Genomic DNA, 17,760 nt, shown 5'->3' on the forward strand with positions numbered 1-17,760 from the left:
TGGATGAATATGTCGTTATGGGAACTAGAGGACACAGAGATGATGACGAAAAAACAGAACTTCAGAGACTGCACCACAACACTATTGATTCAGTGCTTGCAGAGATGGATCACAGATTCAGCGAGCGGAGCTCACACTTTGCTAGTGCACTTGTTGCACTGAATCCAGAAAGTGATACATTTCTTGATGTAAAGGCTGTGAAGCATATTATGGACCTGTCACGATCGCCTATAATTGAGATGGAGTACGAAGTTGCAAAACAGTTTTTCAGCTCACAAAAACAATCACAGCCAATCGATGGGGATTGGACTACACAGCATATCCTCTCAAAGTACCACACACATCTGATCGGAATGCCCAGTGTACTGACTGCTTTCAAACATGCCTCAACATTTGGCGCCTCCACAGCAATGTGCGAGAATTAATTCTCCACTCTGAGAAACGGATTTTCGGACAACAGACACGCAATGCTCCACAAAAGAAAGGCCCAGTTGGTTCAGCTAGCGTTTGAGAGGGACCTAACCCGAAAATGCACAACTGAGTGGAAGGACACCATTCTTAGGAGGTTCAGCACGAACACTCGCCGCCTGCAACTCTTCTGAAGGTAAGCCATGCGTTTAATTCACTTTATGATGCCAGCCTTGGCTTTCATGATTATTACGCAAAATGTTGAATGATTTTTGAGTCTGTCTGCATTTATTCGGTAAGAGTGGAGAAAAATTGTCTATTTCAAATGATGGTCCAATGACGCGCACAGTGCAAATAGTGAGAGAGTGAAACAGTGAGAGACAGACACGTGGCTTGCACGTAGGCTATATTTTGTGCAGTGTGTGTGTGTGTGTGTGTGTGTGTGTGTGTGTGTGTGTGTGTGTGTGTGTGTGTGTGTGTGTGTGTGCAAGAGAGAGACTTTGCAGCATGTTTTTAAATTGCAACTGGGTTGTTGTGTTGTTTGTTGACGGTAAACTCTTATTATCAAGCATTCACATCATAGATTGAGTGCCCCAACGGCAGTTCACCCCCCCCCCCCCCACCGTTACCCTAATACCCCCCGATTAGAATTGTTCTGACGCCGACTCTGCCTGGCTCATTGTCAAGTACTCCCCATGGGGAATAAGATATGTTTACGATGATGTCATCGGTGCCTTCGTTATGACATCATAATTCGACAAGTACAACACTTATCCGATCATTATTTTAAAAATTTCAGCAACTGTTGGTCTGATGGACACGAAATTTTCACCATCGGAGCGCCTCCTCGTTGAGAACATTTTAATGATAATCATGACGTCATATGTCATGTGATACAGGCGCCATCTTGGAAAAACCGAAAAATGTTGCAGCTCTCTATCTCCAAAACCGCTGTATGGAAAAAATTGAAACATGTCTCATTGTAAAGAACTCCATATGGGGAATACATGTTAACGATGACGTCATTGGTGCCATTATTATGACGTTGTAGCGGTTCCCGCTGAATGTACACAATCGCCTTGCACCTGCCAGGACGCGGCCAGGGCGCGATCGCCATGCCGGGCTCGTCCGGACGGGCCCAGACGCGCCTCACCTGGGCATGCCCGGACTCGCTGTTCCCGGGCACGCCCGGTCTCGTCTTTCCCGGGCATGCCCGCTCTCGCCTTTCCAGGGCTCGCCCAGAGCGTCCGGGCATGCCCGCTCTCGCCTTTCCAGGGCTCGCCCAGAGCGCTTGGGCATTCCCAGCCTCGACTTGCCAGGCTGCATCCAGGACGCCCGGGCATGTCCAGACTCGCCTTTCCAGGACTCGCCCTTGACACCCGGTCTCGGTTTTCCCAGGCAAACGCCCGGGCATAAATGTGTATATATATTGCTGCCCGATAAACGGGCTTTTCAGAATACCTGAGCTGTTTTGTTTCAATAAAGCAACTCGGACGAATTCCGTCTTTGGTCGAGTCAATTCTTTCGACTCGCGTTGGAGCGCAGCTCCTTCAACGTCATAATTCGACAGGGACAACGCTTAGTCTGATCAGTTTGAAATGTATTGAGTGATCTATGCAATAATTATATTAGAGAATATCAATTTATAATGTCATCGCTCACGTAATCTGGCAGCCATATTGGATCAAAGAAAATTTTTTTTTAACCCTCTTGAGTCTACAAGCCGAATTTATCGGCTCACACCGCATTCAAATGCATTCAAATTCTAATACAGTAGACTCCAGAGGGAACAAGTTGACAAATTGACTGCGCATGGTAAGTATTCTATGAATACCATCTGGTTCCCCTGAAAGAGTTTCCATCTCCAATGTTGTCTCTGATTGTTTCTTCAAAGTCCCACTGTCTGATCAGTTTTAACATACTGAGAACCTTCAGATATGCTAATAACATCCTCTCCAAGAATCCTCTCAAAGAATCTTGGAGTAATCCTCTCCAAGAAGTTCTGTCACTCAAGCTTTTGGGTCTCACTATCTGCCATGATCTTTCCTGGGAAAACCACATTTCAAATCTGGCCTCCAAAGCCAGTCGCCGACTGGGCATCCTCAGTCGTGCGAAGTCCTTCCTTGGCACACCTGAGCTCCTCACCACATACAAGGCTTTCATCCGCAGCTCAATGGAATACTGCTCTCCCCTCTGGGCTGGTGCTCCTGCCTCACACCTAGCTCGCCTTCACGCTGTTGAAACCAAAGCATTCAGAATCATTGGAATCTCCCGTGATGAAGCTAACTCCAAAGGCCTCTCACTCACTCACCGCAGGCAGGTTGGTGGTCTTTCCGTCTTCTACCGACTCCTCTCTGGCCTTGCACCCCCAGCTCTCTCTGGGCTCTGTCCCGCAAATATTCCTACAGGTCGCACAATATCTGCCTGCAACCCTCTTATGGTTAAACTGCCAGAATCAAGACTCTCTGCTCACTTTCACTCCTTCATTCCTCTTTTCTCCCACCTCTGGAACAAACTCCCTCACTCTCTTCAATCCCACTCCACCCTCCAGGTCTTTAAAACAGGTGTTCACCACCATCTCTTATCTTCCCCCATCCAAAACCTTGATCTTTTATACCCCCGCTAATTTCACCTCAATTCCACTTTTTTGAAATACCAACTTCTGTCCAGGAAGTCCTTGGTGTCCTTGTGTTTTATACTTCTCCCTCCCCCCCCCTTCCCATGCCTCCTCCCCCTGGGCCCTCTCCCTTCCACACATCTCCCTGGTCTCGGATGTTGTGTTTGTGTGCTTCCCCTTCTCCCCATCTTGCCTTCCGCTCCCTCTTTTTGGGTATTTTGTTTGTCTGGTTGATTTGTTTGTGAAGTAAATGTTAGCTCTTTCACGAGCCTCGATTCAGCATACAAAAAATTGGAATCAGTATCGGAATCGGAGGTCAACGTGCAATGTTTGTCTATGTAAACCACAATTTGGATCAAGGTGGGTTATGAGTGCGACGACACTGGCCAAATCGAAAATCGACACTTTAGGGCTTTTTTCAGCACTTTGTGATTGGCAAAAGAAAAGAAAAATATCAAAATATTTTCCTATTACCATGGTTTTCAGAAGAAAAAAATTGCGTTTGGGTTTCTCTTTATTAGAGGCCCAGCACAATTTGTGATGCAATGCCCGTCCGCACAAAGCTGGCAGAGAGCTATATAGCCGAGTCAACAATGAAACCCAGGCAAGACGGCTCAAAAGTAAGTGCGCTAGCTGGGTACCATCTTGTCGGACCATTGCAACCAGGTGCACACACATTTATGTACTTGAAACAAACCTGAAAGCAATCGTCTGATATTCATCATACCCAAGTAGCCAGGAAATCAGCTCAGTAACATGTGATGTCCCTCTGTACCGACCTCGTCCTCATATCCCCCTCTCCATTCCTTCCATCTTTATTTTGTTTTAAACGAGCATCAATCTCAATAGATCAGTACTGCAGAAATGCACTAATTGGCAGAAGTCTGACACGTGTGAAAATGGTAATTTTAACCCTTTTCCTTCTCCTTTCCCAGTGAAGAATATGCATGAGAGCAACGACTTGTCCGATACAGTACCAGTACCTACAATTTGTTTGCTTATTTTTTTTTTTTCTTATTTTGGGGGGGGGGGGGGGCGGGGGCCTTAAATTATCATTTAAAACAGGTAGACTGCTTCTTTTCTATTTTTAAATCGCATTCATTAATCGCGCTGTTAAATTGCCGTTCTTTCAGTTTATTATTAAGAGAAGGTTAACAGATGAGCTATATTTAAAATAACCCAAACAAGGGTGATGGTCAGACTTTGATTGAAGGTATTTCATCAATACATTATCTCAGTTTTTCGTTTGTATAAGTTCATTTTATAAACAAATTGCATGTCTCGGTGGTGTAGTGCTGAGAGCGTCCGCTTCAAGTCTAGGAGGGGGAGGTGGGGCAGTCCAAACCCCAGCCAAGTCATACCAAAGACTTTTAAAATGGGACGTGCCGTTTTCTAGCATTTACATGATAAGAGCACGGACAATCCTCATATGTTGCCATCCATGGAGAGAAGGAAATGGCACTCATGAGTGTGGTTCGAAAGGTGGCACCATTGGTACCCAGAGTACCCAGGGAAGTGATGGCACTTCCCCCAACCTCAGTGGCTGTTTGTTTCTAAAAGCCCGGTGTTGTGTCTCTGTATTTGTCTGTGTGTACGTGGTGTGTATGTGTGTGTATATGTGAATGTGTGAGTTCCACTTCAAGCCTTAGATACTGTAAAAAATAAAAAAAAATAAAGTAATTAGGGGGTTACATCCCCTAAGACTAGGGTGCCAGACCTATTTATACTCCTATAAGAGAATAGTTTGTTCTACTGACGTTTTAGGAGCTTCATATCTTGTCACTGTCTAAGGATATTAAGCTGCAATATGCATCATATTGTTGTGGTTTTGGAAAATTCACCCCCTGAACGGAGGGGGGGGGGGGGGTACACCCATATACACCCCAGAAATCCCGAGATAGTTATTTATTTGTCTATGGAAAAGGAATACCTCTGCCCATTGTCTAACGGGATCGGGAATGGTAACATGCGTTGTGGTTGGTTTAGTCTGACGTTCCGCAACCATTGGGTCACGACCCAATGTTTGGGTCGCGAAGGATTTTCAATGGGTCACACGATCGTTTCAGAAATCGCGGGGGAAAAAACTTTATCGACGATTTACTTCTCCCGACTGAACAGAACAGAGATCAAACGAAGGCCGACACAAACTTTATAGTGTGGACTCTCCCACCGCGCTGTACCGATGTACCACGATGTACAGCGCTATACCGATGTACCACGCTGTACTGATGTACCGCGATGTACCGATGTACCGCGATGTACTGTGCGTGCATCCGGTCAGTCAGATCATACGTTTAGTTTCCGTCACGCGAATGTCCATCGCTTTTCATTCGAAAGATTGAGCTGTGAGCGTAAGGTACTCGCCATGGCTGGAAAGTATCAGCCTGTGTTCCTGAACTATGGGTTCACCTTGAATATCGATGAGCACAATGTTCATCGACCAGTGTGTGGTATGCCTCGACGTGTTGGCCAACGCGTCCCTCGGGTCCCAAAAGCTGAAACGGCACCTCGAGAAAAAACATGGAGATCATGTCAACAAGTCACGGGAGTTTTTTCTCCAGAAAGAACGCGAGATGAACAACAGCAAGTCAGTAATGAGATGAACAACAGCAAGTCAGCAAGTCAGCATCCCTGCACCCCGGACGCCGCCGGTCGCCAGAGGGCGCTTCGCCGGGTCATGCGTTTGCCCCGCAAACTGGCCCTCCAGGTGCGCGGGAATTCTGGGGGGGTGTGTGTGGCGGACACGAAAGCTCACTGGCGTGAGGGCATCATTCCACGCACCAAGTGGGCGGTGGCCACGCCCAAGGGGTAGGCGTGGCCGCGGGATATACACCGGGCGCGCAGCCCGGAGCGCGCCAGTGCTACAGTTGAGCTCGTTTAATAAAGACTCTTAAACTCACTGCGTTGTCCGCTTCCTTCTTGTTGTACAAGCAAGCGCGCATAGCACCGTGCTTCAACGTCATAAGCAATCGATATTTCCGTGAAGGTTTGTGGGGGGGGGGGGGGGGGGGGTTCGATGGGTCGTCACTGGATGCCTGGGTTTTTATTGGGTCCTGGGCTAAAAAGGTTGCAGAACGCAGGTTTAGTCGATGTATTCCCGTTGTGGTGTCTCCCCATTTACAACGATCTCTTTCTTTCAATCTGCTTTCGGTCCGTCCGTTCCACCCCACGAGTTCATTCCCACCTCCGTTTGTTCAATTCTTTACTCTTTCATTTGTGGTAATTATCATCCATCCAAATTCATACCGGCAACCGAAGCCCCAAAAGTAACAATTAATTGTCAACAATCCTCCAGATCGGGCGTCTTACCTTCTTGTACTTCGACCTTCGTGACCCGGGGAACACCCCAAATACATGCCATTCAAACAAACCTTTCTTTTCACTCGTACCAAATGCAGGGAGCATGAGGCCGGATCTTTCAAGCACACCAAGTGCTGCACAAAAAAGTGGAACGCCAAGTCATGCGATATGCATACTGTATAAGGAACATTCCCGTGGGAGGGAAAAGGTGGGAGACATGCTCTTACCGCTTTACTTGTGAGGTGAAGGAGTGAGGGTTTTGTTGAAAGCTGCCTTACACACTGGGAATTTCCATGGGCCTCATTGTGGTTCCCTCCCCCCTTCATGTGCGCACCAATGGAGAAGGCTGTATTAAGCTGACAGACGATTGCATGGGCTGTGCTCGCCTGGAAGCCACGCCCTGCATGGAAAGTATAAAGGGCAGAAGGCAGCTGAATTTGGGGTGGGGGTGGTGAGCTGTGGTGAGCTGCAGTGGTGCTGAGCTGCCGTGGTGGTGAGCTTCCTTGGGGTGCCTCAGAACGAGCTCGGCAGTCACGAGTTGCTCGAATCTGCTCGAAGGTTCACCTGAAGGGAATGAACCACTCAAAGTCACGTTCGTCTGCTGGAACGTGCAGTGACACCACTCCGACATTAACACTGCATCACCCCCTCATTATAACTTCCTCCCCCCCACCTGTATTATTTGGCCCCATCCCGACCCACCTGGCTAGTTAAGGTGAGCCTGGAGTCGTTCCCATACTCCTAACAGCCTCTTTCGTTGTCTCTGTTTGTAATTAAGATCCTATAGCGATACAAAGGATAAGTCTGCTCTTTCGTGTCTTTTTACTTTGTTTTTTGTTGAAGATACATTCCCTTTTGCCTTTGCTTAGTTAATAAAGAGCTATAAATAAAGTGTTTTTCACCAATGCTTTGTGATAAATACTCGTGCATTTCCCATCTGCTTCGTCCTTGCCCTTTCTTCCATTGATCCAACATAAAGGTGTACGTAGTTGATAGCCAGGAGTTCTGCCCCACTGTTTCGCTTCGGTCGTGTTTTGCCAGTGTTTACTCAGTTTCCTCGGCCGTAGTAGTAATAGGAGGTGAAGGACGGGTGAATGTTAAGGGCATGGTCATTAGCCGAGGTCATTGAGTCACCAACAGATAACACAACATAAAGGTGTGGGGTCCCTGTTAGACACAAATATCTCAACCAGCATCCACGGTTGCTCAACAACCCAATGGGCCGTGGAGTTAGCCGTAGCCTGGTAACCTAAGGTCCGGAGGTCAGGAAGCAAGTCCGAGAATAGCTTGGAGAAAATGCCAAACAATAGAAAATAAAGGACATTCAAAAAATATCGTTGTTTATGCTGGACGACCCACGTGCTCTTAGGAGGAACCAAGTGATGCTCTGAAAAGTTCATATAAAGGGGCACCAATTTGATTTGTCCAGCTGCATGAAGTAATAATAATAATAATACATTTATTTTATATAACGCTTTTCAAGAAGCCCAAAGACGCTTTGACAGAGTACAAAAAACAAATGCAAAAGACAAAAATCAATAGGTAAATAATCAAAGCAAAAGGAAGGAGAAGGAGAAGAGATAGTCAGGGGTTAAATGCTGTGGGTTAAATGTTGAATACAGTGTTGAACAGGTGGGTCTTGAGTGATGTTTTGAATGTGGTGAGTGAGGAGGAGTCTCTGATGGTGTGAGGTAGTGAGTTCCAGAGGATGGGAGCAGCGATGGAGAAGGCCCTGTCCCCCCAGGATCTGAATTTGGTCCGGATGGGGGGGGGGGCAGGAGGTTGGTACCAGCAGAGAGGAGGTTGCGGGTGGGAGTGTGTCTGGAGAGGACGTCAGTCAGGTAGGATGGGGCCAGGTTATGGAGGGCTTTGTCGGTCAAGAGGAGGATTTTGTACTGGATTCTCTGGGGGATGGGGAGCCAGTGAAGCTTGTAAAGGACGGGGGTGATGTGGTCATGGGTCCGGGATTGAGTGAGTAGAGAGGCAGCGGAGTTCTGAATGTATTGGAGTTTATTGTTGATTATTGAGGGTGAACCATAGAGGAGGCTGTTGCAGTAGTCCAGACGGGAGGTGATGAAGGCGTGGATGAGGCTTTCTGCAGCCGTGGAGGAGAGGGATAGACAGAGACGGGCGATGTTTTTCAGGTGAAAGAAGGCTGTCTTTGTGATCTGTTTAGTGTATTTGTCGAAGGAGAGGGTTTGGTCAAAGATGATGCCAAGATTCCGGATGTGAGGGGAGGTGGATACTGGGAAACCGTCGATGTTGAGGGCAAAGTTATGGGTGGATTTGGTGAGCGTTTTTGGGCCAATGATGATTATTTCAGATTTATCATAGTTAAGTTTGAGGAAGTTGATTTGAAGCCAGGATTTTATTTCAGTGATGCAGTTTGTCAGGATAGAGTGGGTGGCGGTGGAGATGGACTTGGTGGAGATGAAAAGCTGGATGTCATCGGCGAAGCAGTGGAATTGGAGACCATGACGGCGGATTAAGTGACCAAGGGGGGACAGGTACAGGATGAAGAGGAGGGGGCCAATAACTGAACCTTGGGGAACACCTTGGGGGAGGGGAGCAGTGGGGGATTTGCAGTTATTGATGGAGATGAACTGGCGTCTGTCAGAGAGGTATGATTTGATCCAAGAGAGGGCAGTGCCGGTAATGTTAAAGGTGGTTTCAAGTCGGGTGAGGAGGATGGTGTGATTGATGGTGTCAAAGGCGGCGCTGAGGTCGAGGAGGATGAGAATGTTGAGGTTGCCAGCGTCAGAGGAGAGGAGAAGGTCGTTGGTGATTTTGAGGAGAGCAGTTTCAGTACTGTGGTTGGAGCGGAATCCGGATTGGAATGTTTCATGCAGGTTATTGGCAGAGAGGTGATGTTTAAGTTGAGTGGCTACAGCGCGTTCCAAAACTTTTGACACAAGGGTAGGTTGGAGATGGGTCTGAAGTTATTTAGGGTGTCAGGGTTGAGTCCCGGTTTTTTCAGAATGGGGGTAACAGCAGCAATTTTGAGGGATGGTGGGACGATGCCTGTAGACAGGGAGGAGTTTATTGTTGCAGTGATAAGTGGAGAGAGAGCAGGAAGGGAACATGTCTTTCAATCCTGACAAATCTCACACTCTTACAATGTCTCTCCGAAAGGACCGACTGGACAACCCTCCCATCTACTTTCTCAACAATCCTCTCCAAGAAGTTCTGTCGCTCAAGCTTTTGGGTCTCACTATCTGCCATGATCTTTCTTGGGAAAACCACATTTCCAAGCTGGCCTCCAAAGCCAGTCGCCGACTGGGCATCCTCCGTCGTGCGAAGTCCTTCCTTGGCACACCTGAGCTCCTCACCACATACAAGGCTTTCATCCACAGCTCAATGGAATACTGTTCCCCCCTATGGGCTGGTGCTCCTGCCTCACACCTTGCTCGGCTTCACGCTGTTGAGGCCAAAGCTTTCAGAATCATTGGAATCTCCTGCGATGTAGTCAACGCCGAGGGCCTTTCACTCACTCACCGCAAGCAGGTTGGTGGTCTTTCTGTCTTCTACCGACTCCTCTCCGGCCTTGCTCCCCCAGCTCTCTCTGTGCTCTGTCCCCCCAATATTCCTTCAGGTCGCACAAGATCTGCCTGCAACCCTCTTCTGGTTAAACTGCCAAAGTCTAGGCTCTCTGCTCACCTTCACTCTTTCATTCCCCTTTTCTCCCACCTCTGGAACAAACTCCCCCACTCCCTTCAATCCCACTCCTCCCTCCAGGTCTTTAAAACAGCTGTTCACCACCATCTCTTATCTTCCCCCATCGAAAACCTTGATCTTTTCTACCCCCGCTAATTCACCCCAGAGTCCTTGCAGTGTTCATATGTTTTAATCCTCTCCCACCTCCCCACAAGTCCTCCCGATGTCCCTGCTCTCAAATGTTGTGTTTGTGTCCTTCCCCCTCTCTTTTGTGTTTCCCCCTCTCTCCCCATCTTGTCTACCGCTCCCCTTGTTTTTTGTGTTTTGTGTGTCGGTTTGTCTTTTTGTGTGATTAATGTTAGCTCTTTCACGAGCCTCGATCTTGTATACAAAAAAAAAAAAAGAAAAAAAAAGGGAGGCCTTGACAAAGCTGGAGGGGATTGGGTCAAGAGTGCAGGTGGCAGTTTTCATTCCTATGAGGAATTCAGAGAGGTCAGTAGGGGAGACTGGGGAGAAGTGAGACAGGGGTTGGCAGGATAAGGGGGGGCAGGTAGTTTGAGGGGGAGTGGGTGCGGTGGTGGTTAAGCTGTTGTAGATGTTGGCAATTTTGCATTGGAAGAATGAAAGGAAGGAGATGCAGTTGTCTACTGTGAATGACTGGGTGGTGGTGTTTAGGGGGCTGAGGAGTTTGTTTATTGTAGAGAAGAGTGCTTTTGGGTTTCCAGAGCCAGAGTGGATAATTTGAGAGTAGTAGGCGGAGCGGGCGCTGGAGAGGGCATCTTTGTAGTGTTGTAGGTGGTCCTTGTAGGCTTGGGAGTGAATTGTGAGACCTGTTTTATTGCGGAGTCTTTCAAGTTGGTGAGCATGAGTTTTCATCAGGCGGAGTTCAGGGTTAAACCAGGGAGCAGAATGGGTGAAAGAAACTGTTTTGGTTTTTATAGGCACAAGCTGGTCAAGGCAGGAGGAGAGAGTGTGGTTGTAGTAGTCAGTGAGGTCAGAAGGGGTGTGGAGGTCAACGAAGGGGTGTGGAGGTCAACGAAGGGAGAAGTGGACATTTTTTCAGAGAGGGTGTATGCGAATGAGGTAGGTGAAAGAGCGTTTAGCTTACGGAAGTTGATAGTGCGATAATGCCTTGGTGCTGGGGTGGGGATGTTGATGGTCATAGTGATGGCTAAGTGGTCAGAGAGGGTGAGGTCAGAGCCAGAGAGATTGTGCAAAATTAATCCAGGAGAGCAGACAAGGTCCAGAATGTGACCACGGTTATGGGTAGGAATTTATAATGTAAATGTATTTGCATTATAAATTGTAGAAGCGTCGAAGTGTCGAAGTAAATGTATTTTAACCTATATATGCAACTGTGTATATATATATATACACACACATATGTTTTTGAATATCTCAACTTTCTGAGATATCATGCTCAGGCAGACAGACGAAAAATGACTCATCGAGCAACACTTGGCAAAACAGAACAAAGCAGAATGCCACTCAGTGGAGCATCCTTTTGACCTCAAAAATAATTAGTGGTTGAATTCAGTGACCTGATATGCAAATCGTTTTCAAAAAGTTTAAGTTAATCGGATGAAAAGACAATTTTGGCCTATGTTGACCTTTTGGCCAATGTTGATCTCAAAAATATTTAGTGGTTGAATTCAGCAAGCTGATATGTAAATCCTGTTCACATTTCAAGTCAATCGGATGAAAATTGAGGATTTCAGAAATTCAAAAAAAGTGGTTGACCTTTGGCCTATGTTGACCTTTTGGCCTACGCTGATCTCAAAAATAGTTGGTGGTTGAATTCAGTTAGCCGATATGTAAATGCTATTCAAATTTCAAGTCAATCAGATGAAAACTGAGGATTTTAGAAATTTGAAAAAAAGTGGTTGACCTTTGGCCTATGCTGACCTTTTCACCTTTTGACCTCAAAAATATATAGGAATTTGTCAGACCACGAACTCTACCATTTGGTGGAGTTTCATGAAGATCGGTTCAAAACTAAAACCTGTAGTCAAGTATAAATGAGCAGACAGACAAACACACAAACAAACAAACAAACACACAAACACACAAACCGGAGTGATCAACAAACTTGCAAAAAATCCCCCCCCCCCCCCCCCCACTCCAAGTAATAAACTGCCTCAAATGCAATACCCTCTCCTCTGGCGAGGGTAATAACACAGACAGTGCATTTGTGCTTTGAGGACATTCCTGTATTGTGGAACCGTTCACAACTTCAAGTTTCATGAAAAACAAAGGCAGGAGTCTTCTTCTGATAAACAATTTTACAACAAGGGTGTTCTCCCAAGATCACACACGGCAATGAAACATGGACTACAGCAAAGATTTAGTATACATTGGTGTTCAAACTGCCATGCAAAGATGCCATCTGAGCAAAACCAAAATGGGACAAGAAAAACAACTAAATCAGAGAGAAAACAAAATTCCTAAACACTGGTCACAATCAAAAAACTCAAATGGAACTTGGCTGGACACATGGCAAGGACAGACAATAACTACAAACTGGCAACCGAACGAAGACCGTGAAAGAAGCACAATGAGATCCAAGATAAGATTGAGAGATTACGTTCTGTTACCATTTGAGTTTTTGGCATCAGATTTTCAACAATTCTCTATTATGAGAATATGGAGAACCTAATAAATAAATGTTACATTTTTTAAATAAGCTGTCATTTTCTTAAAACTTGAGCAGATGGGGTTAGAATGTTGAGATTCTTGTTGTCTTTTGGCAGCAATTTGCAGTCATTGTTGTGGACATTCTGGTGACAGCCAGCCATATGGCTTTCATCAAGGGGTGTGGGGTGCTGGCTGGTTGTCAGGGGTTCCAGATGGTATTTAGAGGAGTTGTGCTGTATATACCCAAAGGGCTGTACGTTTTCAAGACTGCTTTCTCCTTACTCGTTCACTGAATACCCTGCCTACTGCTGAGGATCGCTTACAAAGAAGGCACGTACAACCCAGCATGAGTAATGCTATGTGAATTTATCAAACCTTTATCAGCAAAACTTTTCCCGCAGTGAGAGCATTTTTTATGTGAGCACTCCAGCGTGGGTTGCACGACGGAAGTTCAAGCTTCGTTGAGAAATAAAATCCTTGTCACAAATAAAACATTTGTAAGGATGGTATTGTTGGTTGTTGTCTCCATATGCAGGTTTTATGAGGTGGGAGGAAGTTCTCCCAGAATTAAAAATCTCCACCTTTTTCAGTGAAGGATCATTATTCATGAACCAGTTTGTGAAACTTCATTCTCATAGTTTTGTTCCAAGGGCTCGTTTTAGAATTCTCACAGAACCTCTGACACCCTCCACCTGCAGTTTGTTTGTCGTGATATTCCCTGGAATGGTTTTTAAGTACTCAGTTAGGGTTTTCTTGATCATCCGGATTCCCTGTTGCTCTGATTATCACTGGTACAATTTCAGGTTTCTTCAATTTCGAAAACAACTTCACATCATTTTTCATATCCTGGTCTTTCAGATTTCAGCTCTCTTCCATCGATCTTCATATGTGATGTCAAACTGTCTTTTCGAGAGAAACCTTTAGCACATATCGAGCATTTGTGAGGTCTCTCCTGTATGGATCTTCATATGTAATATCAAACTGCCTTTTTGAGAGAAACCTTCATCACATATCGAGCATCTGTGAGGACGCTCTCCTGTATGGATCCTCATATGCAATTTCAAACTGCCTTTTTGAGAGAAGCCTTTATCACAAATGGAGCATTTGTAAGGACGCTCTCCGGTATGGATCCTCATATGTGATTTCAAATCAATGTTTTGAGAGAAACCTTTATCACATATCGAGCATGTGTGGGGTCGCTCTCCTGTATGGATCCTCATGTGTAATTTCAAATTGCCTTTTTGAGAGAAACCTTTATCACATATCGAGCATGTGTGAGGTTGCTCTCCTGTATGGATCCTCATGTGTAATTTCAAAGCTCTGTTTTGAGAGAAACCTTTATCACAAATGGAGCATTTGTAAGGACGCTCTCCTGTATGGATCCTCATATGTAATTTCAAATCTCTGTTTTGAGAGAAACCTTTATCACAAATCGAGCATGTGTAAGGACGCTCTCCGGTATGGATCCTCATGTGTAATTTCAAATTGCCTTTTTGAGAGAAACCTTTATCACACATCGAGCATGTGTGAGGGCGCTCTCCTGTATGGATCCTCATATGTAATTTCAAATCTCTGTTTTGAGAGAAACCTTTATCACATATCGAGCATGTGTGAAGGCGCTCTCCTGTATGGATCCTCATATGTAATTTCAAATTGCCTTTTTGAGAGAAACCTTTATCACACATCGAGCATGTGTGAGGGCGCTCTCCTGTATGGATCCTCATATGTAATTTCAAATCTCTGTTTTGAGAGAAACCTTTATCACAAATGGAGCATTTGTAAGGACGCAAACCTGTATGGATCCTCATATGTAATTTAAAACTGCCTTTTTGAGAGAAACCTTTATCACATATCGAGCATGTGTGATGGCGATCTCCTGTATGGATCCTCAAATGTAATTTAAATTCGTGTTTTTCAGAGAAACCTTGATCACATATCAAGCATTTGTGTGGACGCTCTCCTGTGTGGATCTTCATATGCCTTTTCAAACTGCTCTTGCAAGAGAAATCTTTATCACAGACGGAGCACTTGTGGGGGCGTTTTCCAGTGTGTATCGTCCTGTGCATTTTCATGTTACTCGTTGAAGCAAAATCCATTCTGCACACATTACACTTACAAAGGATTCGCTTTTTTTGACGCTTATTGTGTTTGTTTAATTTAACACTAATATTTGTGTTGCGAGGCCAAGACATGCACTTGTATTTTATAGAAAGGGAGTCTTGATTTCGTGATTTTTTTTTCAAAAAAGGCTTCTTCCTCACTGTCAAGCTGCGACTGGACCTTATTTGTCCCAAATTTCTTCTGGTTTGTTCTACAGAAACAAAGAACACATTTCCTTTTTTTTTTTGTCAAAATCAAAATGCAAAATATTTAACACTTCTCCGAAAATTATATATTTTCTCAACACAAAATATTGTCTGTTAATTTTTTACGTTTCCACTCACCAGTTGCAAAACAGGAAGCACTTCCATTTGTCATGTCAATACCATCTGATCCTTCCTTTGCAGAAGCACATTTTGAATCTTCTGTGACAGATAAATTGTTGTGTTGTCTGCCTTCTACATTTACAGAATAGACATCACCTGTGTACAAGTCAGGGTCAGTCTTTTGCAGGGAAATGAGATGGAGAACCATCTTGAGAGTTCATAGAACATGTTACTTCATGGCATGTATACTTCAATTTTAATGTAATAATGAAGTTTGAGATTGGTTAAAAGAAAAATTCCGGATATTAAGCGCAATTGAAGTCGTCTTCTACGCCACCCTATTTCACATGTTCAAGTACTGCTAAACTGGAGGTTCATGGAACGAACAAGCAGGCCATTTGTGTTCAGCAGGGTTAAAGTATTTAATTCAATTTAAATAAAATAAAGATTGAAAAAATTAACTCCACTCTACTCTGAAGACTGAACTCTCAAACCTGTCTCCCTCCTCCAAGTCCTGGTGGCATCTGGTCAAATCTGTTTCTGCTGTTTGTTCCCCTTCCATGCCCTCCCTCCCTTACCTCAGACGGCCACACACCTGACTTTGCACCTGAAAAAGCTGAATGCCTCAACTCCGTGTTTGCCTCAAAATGTTGTGTCCCAAACCCATCGCTCTCTGTGCCCACCTTAACCAGTCATACCCAGCTGGTCCCAGACTCTGTGCCCTTCTCTCCCAACAAGGCGGAGAAGTTTGTCAATTCTCGACTCCGATTCCGCAACTGGCCCAGACAGCATCAGCTCACGGGTCCCCAAATCCTGCTCTGCCGTGCTATCACACTCTCTCTCTCTCTGGTCTCTTCACCCTCTCTTTTACTCAAGGTCATCTGCCATCTGCTTGGAAATCAGCCAACGTTACCGCTTTACAAAAAAAAGGTGCAAAGAGATCCCTGCAACTGCAGACCAATGAGCCTACTCCCTATAATCAGCAAGGTCATGGTATCCATCATCGCTTCTGATAATAAGTAAATCCTTCCGAGTCTCTAAAGGCTTGATCTGTGATCATCATTTTGGATTAAGACCAGGCCACTCCAGTTTGGACATGCTGCTTCTGCTGTCTCAACAATGGATTGAGGCCTCAATGCTGAACAGGCCTCGTGCCTTTGATACGTTCGGTCACCCTGTCCTGCTCACCAAACACTCCTCTTATGGTATCCAAGGAAATCTCCACCCATGGCTTGTGGAGTCCCTCTCCAGTCGTAGTAAACGTGTGGCCCTGAATGGAATTCTGTCATCTCCCCTTCCTGTTAAGGCTGGAGTTCCTCGAGGCAGTGTTCTGGGCCCTGTGCTTTTTCTGGTATTCATTAATGAGCTGTGCAACTCTCTGAAAAATCCTCTCTATCTTCTTGCTGATGACTCCACCCTCTGCTGCTACTTATCTCAACGCTGAGATCGACAGGCAGCAGCCTCTTCACTCTCTGCAGACGGGATAAAATCACAAACTGGTCAAAAAAGTGGAACATGTCATTCAATCCTGAAAATCTCACACCCTCACCATTTCTTTTTGTAAAGACCATCTGGAAAACCCACTGTCACTCAAGCTTTTGGGTCGCACTATCTGCCATGATCTTTCCTGGGAAAACCACATTTCCAAGCTGGCCTCCAAAGGCAGTCGCCGACTGGGCATCCTCCGTCGTGTGAAGTTCTTTATTGTCACGACTGAGCTTCTCACCATAAACAAGGCTTTCATCCACAACTTGATGGAGTACTGCTCTCCCCTCTGGGCTGGTGCTCCTGCCTCACCCCTCACTCACCTTCATGCTGTAGAAACCAAATCTTTTAGAATCATTGGCATCTCCCTTGATGAAGCTGTTTCTGAGGGCCTTTCACTCTCTCTGCAGGCAGGTCGGTAGTCTTTCTGTGTTCTACTGATTCCTCTCTGGCCAAGCTCCTAAAAAAAAATAGTTGGTGGTTGAATTCAATCAGATGATATGAAAATATTGTTCAAATTTGAAGTCAATCCGATGAAAATTGGTGATTTTATTAATTTGAAAAAGTGGTTGACCTTTGGCCTATGTTGGCCTTTTGGCCTACGCTAATCTCAAAAATAGTTAGAGGTTGAATTCAGTAAGCTGATATGTAAATCCTAATCAAATTTCAAGTCAAACGGATGAAAATTGAGGATTTTAGAAATTTGAAAAAAAGTGGTCGACTTTTGACCTATGTTGAGCTTTTGGCCTACGCTGATCTCAAAAATTGTTGGTTGAATTCAGTTAGCCGATATGAAAATCACATTCAAATTCCATGTCAATCGGATGAAAATTGAGGATTTTAGGAAAAAAATGTTTTAAGTGGTTGACCTTTGGCCTATGTTGACCTGTTGACCTTTTGACCTCAAAAATATATATGAGTTTGTCGGACCACGAACTCTACCGTTTGGTGAAGTTTTGTGAAGATCAGTTAAAAACTGTAACCTGTAGTCAAGTATAAGTGAGCTGACACACAAACACACAAACCAGTGATCAACAAACTTGCAAAAAAAAAAAAAAAAGCCCAAGGAACAAACGTTATTATGTAGAAGTGTAGCTTATTAACTTTTTACATCCCGATTTACACACCTGTTACGGATCGTTGTGCAGGTCTGACACCATCCTCTTCGCACCAACACTCGTTTAAAGGTATATCAGTCTTTTGCACGAACTGGACCAGAACCTTCAAAGTTATGAA

The 17,760-nt window shown here is 45.1% G+C and overlaps 1 protein-coding gene across 1 annotated transcript; it reads right to left on the minus strand.

Moving 5' to 3' along the window:
* Positions 1-518: 518 nt before the first annotated feature.
* On the minus strand, positions 519-14,919 carry LOC144889884 (uncharacterized). Its single transcript, XM_078771088.1, has 4 exons — positions 13,680-14,919; positions 6,660-6,725; positions 6,397-6,459; positions 519-598 (listed from the first exon to the last, which is right to left on the minus strand). Exons 1-4 carry the CDS (start codon positions 14,803-14,805, stop codon positions 519-521), a joined length of 1,335 nt encoding a protein of 444 aa, XP_078627214.1. The 5' UTR covers positions 14,806-14,919.
* Between the last annotated feature and the right edge of the window lie 2,841 nt (positions 14,920-17,760).

Source organism: Myxine glutinosa, chromosome 1 (assembly GCF_964187855.1).
Source record: "Myxine glutinosa chromosome 1, kmMyxGlut1.1, whole genome shotgun sequence".
Taxonomy (NCBI): Eukaryota; Metazoa; Chordata; class Myxini; order Myxiniformes; family Myxinidae; genus Myxine; species Myxine glutinosa.